At 37.2% G+C, this 15,435-nt stretch overlaps 1 protein-coding gene across 2 annotated transcripts in view; it reads right to left on the minus strand.

Moving 5' to 3' along the window:
- Nucleotides 1-15,435, minus strand: part of LOC129247397 (proton-coupled zinc antiporter SLC30A2) — a 243,889-nt gene that overhangs the window by 106,182 nt on the left and 122,272 nt on the right. For both annotated transcript variants that reach the window (XM_054886517.1, XM_054886515.1), the window contains one exon: nucleotides 11,510-11,630. In XM_054886517.1, coding sequence (XP_054742492.1) covers nucleotides 11,510-11,630 — 121 coding nt within the window. The remainder of the gene's footprint in view (nucleotides 1-11,509; nucleotides 11,631-15,435) is intronic.

A 15,435-nucleotide genomic window follows, 5' to 3' on the forward strand; every position in this document is an offset into this window, starting at 1 on the left:
GACTGAAACTCACTTAACAAAAAAACGACGACATGATGGAAAAAGACATTACGTTTTGTGGGGCCATCATCAAGAAATAATAAGTATTTGCAGAAGTAATCAACTCAGATGTGGCAAATGTGTGGCAGCGTAATGAATGAAAGGATGGTAGTCAAGGTATGTAGGTGTGTGTGTGTGTGCATACATATGTGGTTGTAAAAAAAAAACGATTTGCATATGAATCTTTGCATACATTTAGGTGCAAACGCCCACACACATGCGATACGCCAGTCATACGAAAGGAAGTGTTCGCTCGTTGGCGCCTCAAAATGGCTGTAAACAAATTGAGTTTATTTCTTGTCGACTAGGAAGAAAACGAAAAAACAAAAAACGTAATGTTTACGAAATGAAATGAGACGAAAATTGAAATGGCACAATTTCCGCTAGACTCAAACGCGCACACACACCTACATTTACATATGCATGTATAAGTGAAAGAAAACTATGCAAGCCAGCACGTACCTACATTTACTTGTGACTCTTAAATCGCGCTTCATTTTGTTACACATTTTTTTCGTATTACACATTTTTTGCATGCAATTTTTACATAACTGAGCAGGGGAGTGATGTTATTTCTAACAATTTGCATGTCTGTAATGTGCCTAAGTGGCGGCGTCTCTAAGTGTGCACATTAGAGGAGTCGCGTTTTTTTCTATTTTTCGCATTTTTTTCTACTTGAATTTTTTCAGCTTTCGCAATGAAATGAGGCATACGAAAAGCTGACGCGAAAAAAAAAACAAAATCATAAAAAACTGAAAATATAAGTACAATAAAAAGTTAAATTGCATACACAAACACTTAAGTGTAAATTAATTCATGCCCGCTTGCCGCCTCCATCCTTTGCCATCCCCGGCACACTTTCTTTTCATTTCCATTTTTATTTATTATTTTTTTAGTCTTGCTTTGCTATTCACGCCATGTGGAAATAATAAGTGCATAATAAAAAGCCACCGCACAGTAAACAATCAACACACACACACACACAGACGCCCACTCGCACTCACCCGCTCTGGCTTGTTGCATTTTCCCTCGCCTCGATGTAGGCAACATTTCCATTTTCAACGCAATTACTTTTTCCGTTTTCTCAAACGTTTTGCCGTCAGTTTTGCGCGCTTTGCAGGCGTTGCGTTGACATTCTTGCCTCTTTTTTTTTGTACTTTTATTTTTATTTTTATTTTGTATTATTATAGTTATTGTTATTGTATTAGCTTGTGTACATTTTATACCTTAGTGGCAAATGAAATGTTTTATTTTCGCCTTTTTATTGCGTACGCTTCACAGTTTATATGCCGGCAGTGAAGTTTTTAAGTAGCAATCGAGTTTGTTATAACGGTTTTGTCGTGATAACTTGCAAAGTTTATTTTTCGAACTCGCGAAACTAATTACTTTAGTCATGATTTCACCGCAGTTATTTACATACACATGCCTGAATGTGTGTGTGTGTGTGCATTAGTGTACTCTGGAGTTAGCAAGCACTGTTGAAGCAATCCCCAGTACGTGGGTATGTATACGAGGTGTGTTCAAAAAGTATTGCGAATTTTGAATTCTCGCAGTTTACGTATATTCGAATTTCGATTTTTTTTTGTGGCGATATGTTGGTACTCATGTCACTCACTCATGCCGACTAATTCGGCCATTTTGAATGTTCAGTTAATTGTTGACATCTGCTTTGCTTGCACGTGTTTTGGCTCGTCTTCGATGTTTACCTATTCAAAAAGATGGATCAAAGAACCTGTATCAAATTTTGTGTGAAAAACGAAATGAAGTGCGCGGTTGCATTCCGAATGTTGACAGTGTCATACGGAGAAGCTGCTCTGGACCAAAGCAACGTTTATCGGTGGTACAAAATGTTCTCTGAAGGCCGAGAAGATGTGAACGACGAAAAGCGTGCCGGACGCTCCAGCACTTCAACAACAAACGAAAATATTGATGAAGTGAAGAAAATGGTATTGGGCAATCATCGAAACACCTTTAGTGAAGTTGCTGAGGACCTAGATATATCGATTGGCTCGTGCTATACGATTTTTTTCAATGATTTTGTCATGAGACGGGTCGCCGCGAAACTCGTACCAAAATTACTAAATTTCGGTCAAAAGCAGCATCGCATGAACATTGCGAATGAGATGTTAGACTCTGTTCGCGAAGACCCAAATTCGCTCAAGAGGGTCATGACTGATAACGAAACGTAGGTTTATGGTTATGACGTGAAAACCAAAAACTCAATCATTTCAATGGAAGCTACCGCACGAACCAAGACCGAAAAAAGCGCGCCAAGTTCGTTCGAATGTAAAAGTTTTGCTTACCGTTTTCTTCGATTGCAGGGGCGTTGTGCATCATGAGTTCTCGATACGGTCGATAAACGGTCAATAAAGAAAATTATGCGCAATTTACGCTAAGCAATGCGCCAGAAACGCCCGGATATGTGGAAGAACCAAAATTGGCTCTGGCACCACGGTAACGCCCCTGTTCACACATCCTTGCTTGTGCGCGGTTTTTTGGCCAAAAACAGCACACTAAAGATGCCACAGCCACCGTATTCCCCAGATCTGGCCCCTGTGACTTATTCTTCTTCCCGAAACTGAAGAGGCCCCTGAAAGGATGACGCTACGCTACGATTGACGAGATAAAGACGGCATCGAAGGAGGAGCTGAACAAGATAAAAAAAATGATTTCTTGAAGTGCTTCGAAGGTTGGAAAAAACGTTGGCAGAAGTGCGTAATATCTCAAAATGGGAACTACTTTCAAGTATAAATAAATAATTTTTTGAAAAAAACACAAATTTCGCGATACTTTTTGAACACACCTCGATTATGGTACCTTTTGAGGCGTTTCTTTTTCGACTTGGCGCTTGTAGCGATAGTCAATTTGACGCTTTACAGCTGGTTTATACCCAATGAATTTCGCTGCTTCACACTGAAGCGCTTAAAAATTGGGCGAATTTATTTCGAAAACTGTAATAAATTTCTCAATGCTTAAAGTGCGCGGTCGGCATAGTCGGGCATCAGGGGAACCTTCTAAATTTTAGAATATTCCATTTGGTGGTACAGCAACTGTAAATAATCACATAGTGACTATATAGGTACGCGCTTTGAGTACATAACAGAACAAATGCATAACAAAACCAAAAATAGCAAAACATAACATAACATAATAAAATAAATATCATAACATAACATAGCATAACATAACATAACGTTACATAACACAACATGGGGCAAATGTAGATCCTTGGGGTCTAACTGATAAAACTGTCATGCGAAAAGTGAAGGGACCGCAATCACCTTAACCCACGTGCCCACTGCTATTACAACAAGTGGTTGTAACGCTCTTTCCGCCCCAGAAAGACAGCGTTAACTCAGCGGAGAAATACGACTTAGAGCCAAGCATACCTTCGGTAACAACAGATAAAGTGCTAGGTACGTTGAACCGTATTAAAGACAGAAAGGCGCCAGGGCCAGATGGTATACCTAACGCTGCCTTTAAGACAGCTGTACATACGAAACCACACCTTTTTGTGAATTTGTACGAAACTTGTCTTAGAGAGGGAACTTTCCCAAATAGATGGAAGATTCAACGACTTTTGCTGCTCCTCAAACCAGGAAAGCAACCTTTGACTGTTTTGTATGCTCGATACGGTGGGAAAGGTGTTCGAACGTAACATATGCGACCGGCTACAAGTCTACCTCGAATGCTCATCTGGCCTATCGGACAATCAGTATGGTTTTCGAAAGGCGAGGTCAACGGTAGGTGCAATCAGGACTGTGACAGGCATTGCGCACGAAGCAATCAGTGGTGGGCACTTGCATATGAAGTACTGCGCTATCATAACACTGGACATTAAAAATGCATTCACCTCTGCAAAGTGGGGTAACATTTTAATGTCACTCAAAGAACTAAGTGTACCGGGTTACCTACTGCGCATAAGTCGTAGTTACTTCACCTACAGAACTCTGCAATACGATACAGACTGTAGCCAAAAAACATACCAAATCATTGGCGGGCTTCCCAAGGATGTCCTTGGTCTAATACTTTGGAACGTCATGTACGACGGGGTCCTCAAACTAAAACTACCAGACGGTGCTAATATTGTAGGCTATGCAGATGATATTGCGCTTGTAGTTACGGATAGACACATAGACCGGCTGGAAGCAAAAAGCAATGACGCAGCAGCAAGGGTGAGGCTATGGTCGGCAAAATCCGGATTGGAATTGGCAGCCCAAAAAACCGAGGCGGTTCTCATCAGTGGGCGGAGAAAAAAGGAGAAAAGAAAAACTACGTATCGGCACCCATGAAATACTCTCTAAGGAGTCGATTAAGCATATTGGCTTGATAATAGACAGGCGACTTAGCTACAAGCAGCACCTATCTGCAGTAAGCGCAAAAGCTGGTGCTATCAATGGAGCGCTTACGCGAATGTTGCCTAATATTGGCGGCCCGCAAGGCAGCAGAAGACGTGTCTTATCAACAGTTATAGACTCCATAGACTTTAGCGCTGCCCCGATATGGGCCGGAGCTAAAACGTCCAGCATACAATATGCAGCACAGGTACTTCGCCGAAGTGCAATAAAGGAGGATTGTGGCTACAGAACGGTCTCGAGAGACGCAATAGGCAAATATCGTGGGCAAACTACCAGCTGGCATTCAGGCAAAGGAATTGAGCCGTCTCTTTGTTAAGCGACGGGCTAAGCCGTCATTAGAAGAAAAAGCTGAAGAGAGACTGCATTCGATAGAATAATGGCAAAGCAGATGATGGAACTCGCTTATTTCAAATATTAACCAATGGGTGCCCAGGAAACACGGAGACGTTGACTACTATCTCACTCAAATACAGAGTGGCCACGGTTGTTTTTTTTTTGGAGTACCTCCATCGATTTAATCTGGAGGACACCCCGTTCTGCACAAACTGCAATAACGCGATAGAAAGTGCGGAGCACGTATTCTTCTACTGCGATCGTCTCAGAGAGGAGCGCCTAACGCTTGAAGCACTTCTGGGTGGTCAGTTGTGCCGGAAAAATCTAATGACTAAGATGATAGCATCAAATACTTGCTCGAATGCAGCAACAAATTTTGCAACAATGTTAGGGGTATATTTTCAACGCGTAGAGTGGCAACGCAACATGCAGCGAAGAATTCAGCAGCAGCTTTTGACTGGAGGTAGACTGCCTATGAACTGATGACAAACCACAGACGCCTGAGCTTAGTGCTCAAGACGGTATCAGACTACGACATGTTGGTAATACCTACGCCACCTTTTCCGATGTTCCATTTGCTGCAGAACCACTTATGAAGTGGAAGCAATGGATACAATCGATAGTGCCATACGCCCTACGCCCATGTAAGAGGAACCTGGACGCAGGTACCTGTTGTACCCGTCATAATAGACATAAACGCGGCACCACCTTGACGAAATGTTACCACAGTCCCAGGGTGGAACTCAGCCGATAAGAAGGGTTGTTATAGTGTTAGTGGGAGCATGCCCCACATACATACCACTGGTGCGACGGCACCTTTGATGATATTTCTGACATTTTGGTTTTAGCCTCCCTAAAAACAAAAAAAAAAAAACAAAAACATAACATAACATAACATAGCATAACGTAACATAACATAACATAACATAACATAACATAACATAACATAACATAACATAACATAACATAACATAACATAACATAACATAACATAACATAACATAACATAACATAACATAACATAACATAACATAACATAACATAACATAACATAACATAACATAACATAACATAACATAACATAACATAACATAACATAACATAACATAACATAACATAACATAACATAACATAACATAACATAACATAACATAACATAACATAACATAACATAACATAACATAACATAACATAACATAACATAACATAACATAACATAACATAACATAACATAACATAACATAACATAACATATAATAACATAACATAACATAACATAAAATGGCCCATAATAAACCGTAATTTCTCAGTATGTATCTCAATGTATGGCCACCTGAATAAAATTACAAAAACAACAGCACATAGCAGAACATAACATATATTACCATCACATAAAATAGCAACGTGGCATAACAAGTCTTAGTTAAATAATATAATTAAACTGAAACTAATCTACCCCACTTTAAAAAATTTCCACTTTTATATTTGTTCATCTTATCTCTAAACAAAATCATTCAACTTACAGGTTTAATTATTACATATGTATGTTATTATGTATGTGTGTATGTATGTAGAGAATTCGAACACTTCAATTCAACAACTGCCATCGACTTAAATAAAGCAATCTAAATCGAAGGAGATTTATGTTTTTCCACTCATGCCATTTACCTACAAACACAATGACCTACTAATTAACTGCAAAAACCCATTAAATGCGCCAACAAACTGCATTCATTGAATTGAATATCACTCATCTGTCACGTGCATCTCCGCCCGCACACACCCAACGCAAGCACTGGTTTATTGCTGTGTCGATATTAAATTGCTGCCCACTGCAAATGAACGAAGTTAGGCATATGTGTGTATGTGTGTACACACACATGTATACTCGCATAACCGTATTTTATTATTATTACTCCTATTCTGGTTGTCGTTTTTGATAAGCAGCCATTCATTCTGCTCATGTTTGTTGTTTTTGTTTGTTCTTTTCTGTTGGCCCTTTGTATGCACAGTTGCTAAATGTGCAGCAATTTTGCCAAAACTAAATGGCAATTAAATAGAACATTTATTTAGTTGCTGGCTAAAGCTGAAATGAAAACTGAAAATGGAAATGAAAATGAAAATAATTGAAAGCGATTTTTCCAACGAGCCAAAACTATCGCAATTGCTGTCGTTTGTTCCGTTAAACGAACGAGTTTTCATCAAAAACCAAAACTGACAAAATTTATCGACAATAAAATTGTATTGTCTAAAAAAACAAAAAGAAAAAACAACACGTCAGATGACTGAAATTCGGAAGGGAGCTGTGAACCTGTGAAATTTGCAGGAGTTGGTCGTCGAATGAGAATGGGCATTTTAGTTGGAATTGCTGCAACTCCCACAAATACATGCATATAATATTCACATATATACGAGTACACACATGCGCAAAATTGAGAGGGTTATAAACATTTATTGGAAACCCACTTAGCAAAACTGTGGTAAGACTGTTCTCTGGCGATAAATTTTTGCGTTCAATAAGCAAATAATATAATATAACATATAATTAAAAAGAGCATAAAGTAACATAACACGAAATTACATAACATAACATAACATAACATAACATAACATAACATAACATAACATAACATAACATAACATAACATAACATAACATAACATAACATAACATAACATAACATAACATAACATAACATAACATAACATAACATAACATAACATAACATAACATAACATAACATAACATAACATAACATAACATAACATAACATAACATAACATAACATAACATAACATAACATAACATAACATAACATAACATAACATAACATAACATAACATAACATAACATAACATAACATAACACAACATAACATAACATAACACAACATAGCATAACATAACATATATTAACATAACATAACATAACATAACATAACATAACATAAAATAACATAACATAACATAGCATAATGCAAAATTATTATTATATTAGGGGAACCGAAAAGTAATGTCATTTCTGCGCATGTCAATGCTTCTTTGCCGCTGATGAGTTCATTGAGTACTGGAAAGTAGTGTCAGAGACATTTCAAAGTAAAAGTGACTTATTTAGTTGTAAAAACGTATACCTTAAATTTTCTTGAATGAAATAACTAGCCAAATATCAGAGGAGATTCATATCCGTCATTGCCTGCCTTTGGAGTTTCGCAAGGATAGTAATGCAACAGTTGATACCAGAAACATTTCCAAGTGCCTTAGATGTTCGCAAATGCCAAAGGTGATTTTATAAGTTTCTATCCGGTAAACTCCATCTTTCTGTGCTCACATCGATCAGAGAGACCAACAACCTTAGACAATAGAGTATTAATTGCGGAAGTGGAAGCAAATCCATGTCAGACAATCGAGGACCTGTCAAATACTTTTAACCAACCTTGATCGACCATCCAAGACTATTTGCAACAAATTGATAAAGCAAACAGTGCAGGTTTTTCAGTTTTGCATAATCTGACTGAAGAAGACAAAGCATGCCGATCCACGACATGCAACTTATTGCTTCAACGGTACAATACAGAACCGTTGTTTCATTGCTTAATCACTGCAGATGAAAAATAGGTCCTGCATAATAGTCCAAGGTGCAAAAGGCAGTAGCCCAAAAGGTTCTGCGACGAAGGACTGCTAAGCGCTTTTGTGTGTTTGGCGCTTAAACCTGGAAGTGCTTGAAACTGGAAAAACTTTTAATGCAGACCTTTATTGTGAACAATTAGATCGAGTAAATTAGCCAACTCCATATTGCAAGACCACACTGCGCAAGAAAAACGCTGGGAAAAATTAATGGGTTAGGGTGGAACGCACTGCCTAGCCCACCATACTCGATGGGAGTTTGGGAACATCAAGGATTTCCTCTTTAGTGAAATCCCCATAGCGTGTCCAATCCGCTTTTCGAGGATTCCGGCCTGCTGGGGTCGAGATTGTCTCGGCCGCAAGCCTGAACTGCATATAACGATGGTCCGACAGGAAATCTTTATCGAGTACTTTCCAACCAGTGATATGATCTGATATTTTATCCTTAGATAGTGTCATATCAATAATTTCCTGCTTTCTGCTGGGCACAAGAGTCGGGCTGGTGTAAACGTTCTGTATAACCAAGCGAGATGACAGAATAAAGTCCCTGAGTTTATGCCCCCGGAAGGTACATTTTGTGCTACCCCAGAGTGTGTTCTGTGAATTTGCGTCACATCGCACAATTAGACCTAATCCCATGCATTCAGCATATCTTACAACTTCCATATACTCCCTAGTAGGGGGAGAGAGAATGGAGTTGCAAGGAAAATAGGCCGAGACGACAATTGTCTCTACTTCTTTCCCCTCTAATCGATACTTTATTTTGACTGCAACTAAATCTTGGCAGCAGAATTGCCTTAACAAAGTGCAATCAGCCGCTTTCGGCATAATAATACACGTGCGCGGACGGACCTCTCCCTCTTTATAAAGAATAGACCACCACTTTATATCTCTCAAGCCTTTAGACACCCACGGTTCTTGAATCAATATTGTGTGAGGATATACTATGCTCCAAGTTAATTTGCGTAAATTAAATATTTGATGTCATATGGACACCCATATTTCCAATCTTACACTTTTTCTATATCTGAATCAAGGACGGTGAGTAGTATCTGTCCCATGGTGAGGTGTTAGAAATAAATAACAGAATGGATATTTTCACTTGGATCACCAAAGCTATTGTTTAAGCTAAAAGTCGCTTTAATACTAAAATTTGTAAAAGTATACCAAAAATATATTAGGTGAAATAAAAGGGTACTTTCCTGTGGTGGAGCATTTCTTACTATACAAGGGCAAATATACGTCCTATCGGGTCATATTATAGGGCAAAGTAATGTACAAAACAGTTTTTTCACAATTTTGTGTTCATTGAAATCCAGTGTTCCAAAAAAAGGTACTGAAAGAAAAATTCAATACATTCCCTAGCGCCACTACGGTCAAGCTGGAAAGTCGCAGACGGTGGCCAAAAAGTTAATCCGCTCTGTTGATATCAATTCCAATCATCAACAATCATTGAAAATATTGTTAGGTTAGGTTTGGCAGCGATGCCACTTAGACCACGAAATGGGTCCGTTGTTGAGGGCCGCAGGGGTTGGACTAAATTTTCCCTTCCATATTGAACGATCCTGAGCTTTTGACAAAGCGTAAAAGGTTGTTAATACCTAAAGTGTATAGATTATTTATATTCACTAGGAAGTAGGATCTTAAATATCGGTTCCTGTCACTGGCTAGAGCTGGGCATGTGCAAAAACTGGTTTTGAACTGTTTCCAACTCCTAATTTCTGCAGGTACGACAGAAATCATGCGTGTAAACGCCTAATCTCCTTGCATGATTTCCTATAAGACAATGTCCTGAGAGGGTTCCTACTAAGGTCCTAATTTTAAGTCTACTCAATTTTATAATACTAATGAACAGACGTAGGTTTAGCCTTGGCCATGTTTGCCTTGAAATTTAACAGGTGTTAACGCTCATCCATCTTCGATTTGCAGAACTGATTAGTGTGTCCGTAATAAGAAGCTTACAAGTTGCGAGAGGTACCTACATATAATTACCATAATATGCTTGGCATACAGGTACCTTCTCTTGCAAGTTGGTCTGCCCTACAGTTCCCTGGTATATCTCTGTGGCCTAGAACCCAGCGTAAGATTATACGATATTGCTTGGCCATCTCATTTAGAGATTGGTGGCAACGTAAGACACTCCTTGATGTTGTTTGAAATGCATTCAGGGCCCGTGGGGCAGCTGTTGGCTGTCTGATAGAATGCAGATATCCGTTGATGATATTCTGTTTATCTTTTACCATTTTAAGGCTTCATGAATAGCATTTATTTCCGCTTGAAAAACACTACAGTGAACCGGTAGTTTATAGGATTCACTGATAGAAAACTCTTCGCAATATAACCCTGATTCTACACCGGTGTACATTTTAGATCCGTCCGTATAGATCTTAACGGATGTGTTGGGTTATGGATCTTCTTCGAACCATTCCAATCTAGAGGGGAGTTTCATTAAGAAATTCCTTTCGAAGCAGAGAAAGGTAGGGTAATAGTCGCAGTCACTGGGTATACCCGTATAGGAGTCTAAGATGATTGAATGTCCATGTGCGCCAGTTGTCCATTGTGAGCTCGCTTTGAGCCTTAAAGCAAAACAGGCCGCTGAGTATTTGCAGAAGAGATCTAGGGGTGGCAGATGTAATATGATGAAAATGTTGATAAAATTATGAAAATCGTGGGGTGGGACTGATATGTGAGCGCTTATTTCATTGCCCCGGAATTGAAGAAGCTCGATATATGGCTACCCAACGAATTGATGCAAAATACCCATGTGGACCAAATCGTGGCCTGCGCTTCATTGCTGAAACGTAGCGAGGTCGACTCATTCATAAATATTCGAAAAAGTTGTAGTGTTTTTGGTTCACTGGGTGCCACAGCTATGAACATTCGATTTGACATAAGTTAAGTTGCCACCACGTACAACGATAACAACAACGACAACTATGTGTGTAATATAAATTGTTAGAAAACATTCCGGAATCGAGTAAACTAAATACCTGGCGATCAATGAAAAATGAAAAGAGTGGTGCGGCATACAAACATATTTACATAGTAAGCTTACTTTTATTTATACCTGCATACACGTGGCTGCAATATTAATCTTTGTACATATATATGTTTGTATGTGCATGTGTAAGTACATGTGGATTTAGTGTAACTTACCGCTGTGTTGATGGTCGTCCAGCTATCCAGATGGCAAACAATGATATCATAAAACTGGCGAAATCTGTTAGCAAGTGAGCAGCATCTGTTGCAATCGCCAAACTGTTCGATAGAATGCCACCTGTTTGTGTGGCAAGCCCGCAAGCAACAACAACAACCATAACAAAAACAATGAGAGCGTCACGCCACATCAGCAGCATAGCCACAGCCGCAGCCACATCGCAAAGCAACGCATCATTGGATAAATCAATCGATAAAGTTTTTATACACCGGTGCAAAAAAGTGGCAGCCATGACATGAAAAAGAAAAAATAAATGGAAATAGAAAACAAAAAAAAAGAAGTAAAAACAAAAACAAAAGATAACAGATAAAAGTTGGAAAATACTATTTAGTAAAACGTCAGAGCATTTGCCAAATACAAGCGCACGTTCGAGTTGGTTACAGCAGCTGCCTTCCTTTTCGGGTGTTGAGGCTGTTGCCGGTAGTGGTGATGAGTTCACTCTTTAGTCTGTGCTACGCTCAATTGTCAGTTGATCGTTTCGTTGGTCAGCCGCTTTGTTGACTTCAACGTCGCATTTTACTTGGTTTTACTTTGTTGGTCTTATTTTTTTGGCTAACAAGTCACTTTCCTGCTTGGTTAGTTGCATCTTTAGTTTCTGCTGCAGTTATTTGGCCATTTTGGTCAGTTTTTTTACCCCCTTCCTTTCCCGCATAAGTTATTGAATTTCACCATTTCACGGCGCATTTTGCACTACAACGAAAAGGTGGAGTTGGCAAAATGTTGATAATGACAGTAGCCGAAATTACAACTATTTGCGCAAACCACCGCCCGCTTCACTTCGCTTACCACACGTGGCAGCCTGGCTACATGAAGTGAAAGCATGAATTGCTTAGAAGGCAGAAGTAGTGGAAATTTGATGTTTCATTCGACAAGCTACATGCAAAGGGTTGTGGCCGTTGGTTTACGGAAGTATTCTTTCCTTTTCAGGAAAATCACATTGAGCTGAGCTCATCAGCATTTAGGGTAGATGGGGTTAAGAAATTTCAATTACTAGCAAGCAATCAGCGATTATTGATGGAACGGGGAGGAAGTTTGTTGGTTGAAAGATGTAAAATCAAGCCAAGCAGTTAATATTTGAATAGTTTACAATGAATTGTTTTTAGTTTCGGGAGAATAAACATAAAAATAATGTAGTCTGACCACAGCCAATAAGGGAAAACGAAATACAGTCCATGTGCTATGAAAGAGTACAGCAAATTAGGATTATTTTTTTGACTCGAACAGGAAAGTGACCATATAATCTGGAATGTGCATTATATGTAGAACCCTTTTATAGAACAAAATTACAGTCTAGTCTATCGATTCTCCGTTTTTCCTTACCAATATCTAAATTTTGGTCCCAGGAATCTTTGTATTATAGCCTGTACACCTTGCCTTAACAATTTTGAACTCACTTGAAAATAAGTTGTGCTTTAGCAAATTTTTTATTTTTGTTTGCTTATAACGTACAAATTTGTATCATAAAAAAGTACATAAAAATCGAAGAAGGCTAAATAAGAAAAAATCGAGTCAATTCGTGATAAAAATGTATGCTGCCTAGTGTAGTCAATTACAAACAGACAAGTATACATGAATTTGGCAGAGCTAATAGCAAGAGGAATAAGCTGAATACTTAAAAAACACTTGACGAATAGAAATCAAAGCGAGTTGTATTAAGTTTTCTGAACGAGCGTAGGAATCTCGTGGAAGCTGAAATGGAGTAGTGAAAGGAGTATTATGCGATGGAAATTAGTACACTTTCCGAATGCCATCTGAAGTTTTCGTTCTCGAAAAACTATGAGGATTCCGTTAAGGAACTTTCAGAGATCACTGAGCATAGCCTCAAAGCTATAACTAAAAAATTAATAAAAAAACACTTATGCGGATGACCTTTAACAAAAAAATTTTACTTTTTTATATTCATATTTTATTCAGGTATTAATAAAAAAATTATGGGGCAGTGCTTTTCAAAAATAACCAAAACAATTATTTTTACACAAAAATTTTTAATAAAAAAATATTTTTTATTTTATTATTATTATATTCAGCTATTTTTAAAAATAAGGAAAAAAATCAGAGGGTTTATTTTTCAAAAATTATAAAAAATAGGAAGTTTTCTATAAGCTTTGAACAAGAAAATAGTATTTATATTATTTTTATAATATTTAGCTACTATTAAAAAAAAAATCAGAGAGGGTGACCAAAAAAAAACTTTTTTTAATAAATTTTAAGCAACAAAATACTATTATATTATTAAATTAAAAATAAAAAAACAATTAAAAAAAGTCAAAGAGAGTTTTTCAAAAATGACCAAAAACCATTTTTTCCAAAAATTTTAACAAAAAATGTATTTATAATATATTAATACAATATTTAACTATTATAAAAAAAATTATACAAACTAATGGGGGGCGTTTTTTTTTTTCAAAATAATGAAAAAAAAAATTTTCTCCAAAAATTTTTAACAAGAAAATATTTAAAAACATCAGGGGGTTTGTTTCTCAAAAATAACAAAAAAATAATTTTTTCTCCAAAAGTTTTAACAAAAAAATAGCATCATATTACAATATTAAAAAATAAAACGAAAATATCAGGGTACTTGTTTTTAACAAAATGACACAACAATAATTTTATCCCAAAAATATTATTCATATTGTAAAAAAAATTAGAAAAAAATGAGGGGGCTTGTTTTTACTAAATGACAAAATAATAGTTTTATCGCAAAAATTTTTAACAAAAAAAAATTTATTAAAAAAATTAGAAACAAATCAGGGGTTTGTTTTTCAAATATGACTAAAAAATAATTGTATCCCAAAAAATTTTAACTTAGGAATATTTTTAATGTTATCCTATTTCATATTATTTTTATAAAGTTTATATTTTCGGATGAAAAAACAATAGAACCTTTATAAACCCGATAGTTTTTTTAATTATTGGAGAGATTTGCGCAAGAGCCCCCTCTTATTTTCCAAGCGCACCTTCGGTGTAGGTTCTGTTATGGTTTGGGGTGCATTTACATCGTAAGCAACTCTTGGTACACAGTAACAACATCGCGAATGAATAGTGAGGATTTTTGTAGTCCTCCGTTTTCAAAAATAGTCTCCTTCCTTCCTCCTCCGCACTTCGTTTTTCAGCAAGGCAGCGCCCGAATCCACGTAAGCAGGGAAGCAAGGCAGTATTTGAAACTATGGACTGGCTGACGTGTTCTTCGGATCTAAACCCAATAGAAAACATTTGGATTATATTAGTCAGAAGAGTTTACGCCAACAATCATTAATTTGACAACACCAACGAGCTTAAAACGGCAAATAAGGCAGAATGGGCTTCTCTAGATGTAAATTTACTTAAAAAGCAAGCAAAATCGATGAAAAAAAGGTTATTTTGTGTCGCTAAAGCAAATGGTGATTCCATAGAATACTAAACTATTCTAACAGAACGACAGAAAAAAACAGACGACAGAAAAAAAAATCGAAAAAAGTATACTTTTGTTAAACCATCACTTTAATTAAACAGTGTCTTATCATTTTGAAACGCCTGGAAATACGTTTTTGCTACAAATTTTCTTTATGTGTTAAAAAAAGTTCTAAATTCTGTAATGAAACAGATAACTTTTGTTACTTTGATAGATGTGTAAAATTTTTATTTTGCTCTGAAATCTATAAATTAAAGTACTTTGGAAAATTAGTGGTGTGTTATGATTATGAAACGCACCTTACCTGCTCGCCCTAACCAATAGCGACGATCATCTTTTAGTTCGAGAGCTAGAACATAGCAGTTACGACAACAAAATGGCAGCAAATACGAAAGCTGCATTACAGCAATAGCCACAGCGTTACTCTGATTCAGTGCTGCCGTTTTTACTTCGTTTGGAAGATTTTACTTCGCT

The sequence above is a fragment of the Anastrepha obliqua genome, chromosome 5 (assembly GCF_027943255.1).
Source record: "Anastrepha obliqua isolate idAnaObli1 chromosome 5, idAnaObli1_1.0, whole genome shotgun sequence".
NCBI classification, from domain to species: domain Eukaryota; kingdom Metazoa; phylum Arthropoda; class Insecta; order Diptera; family Tephritidae; genus Anastrepha; species Anastrepha obliqua.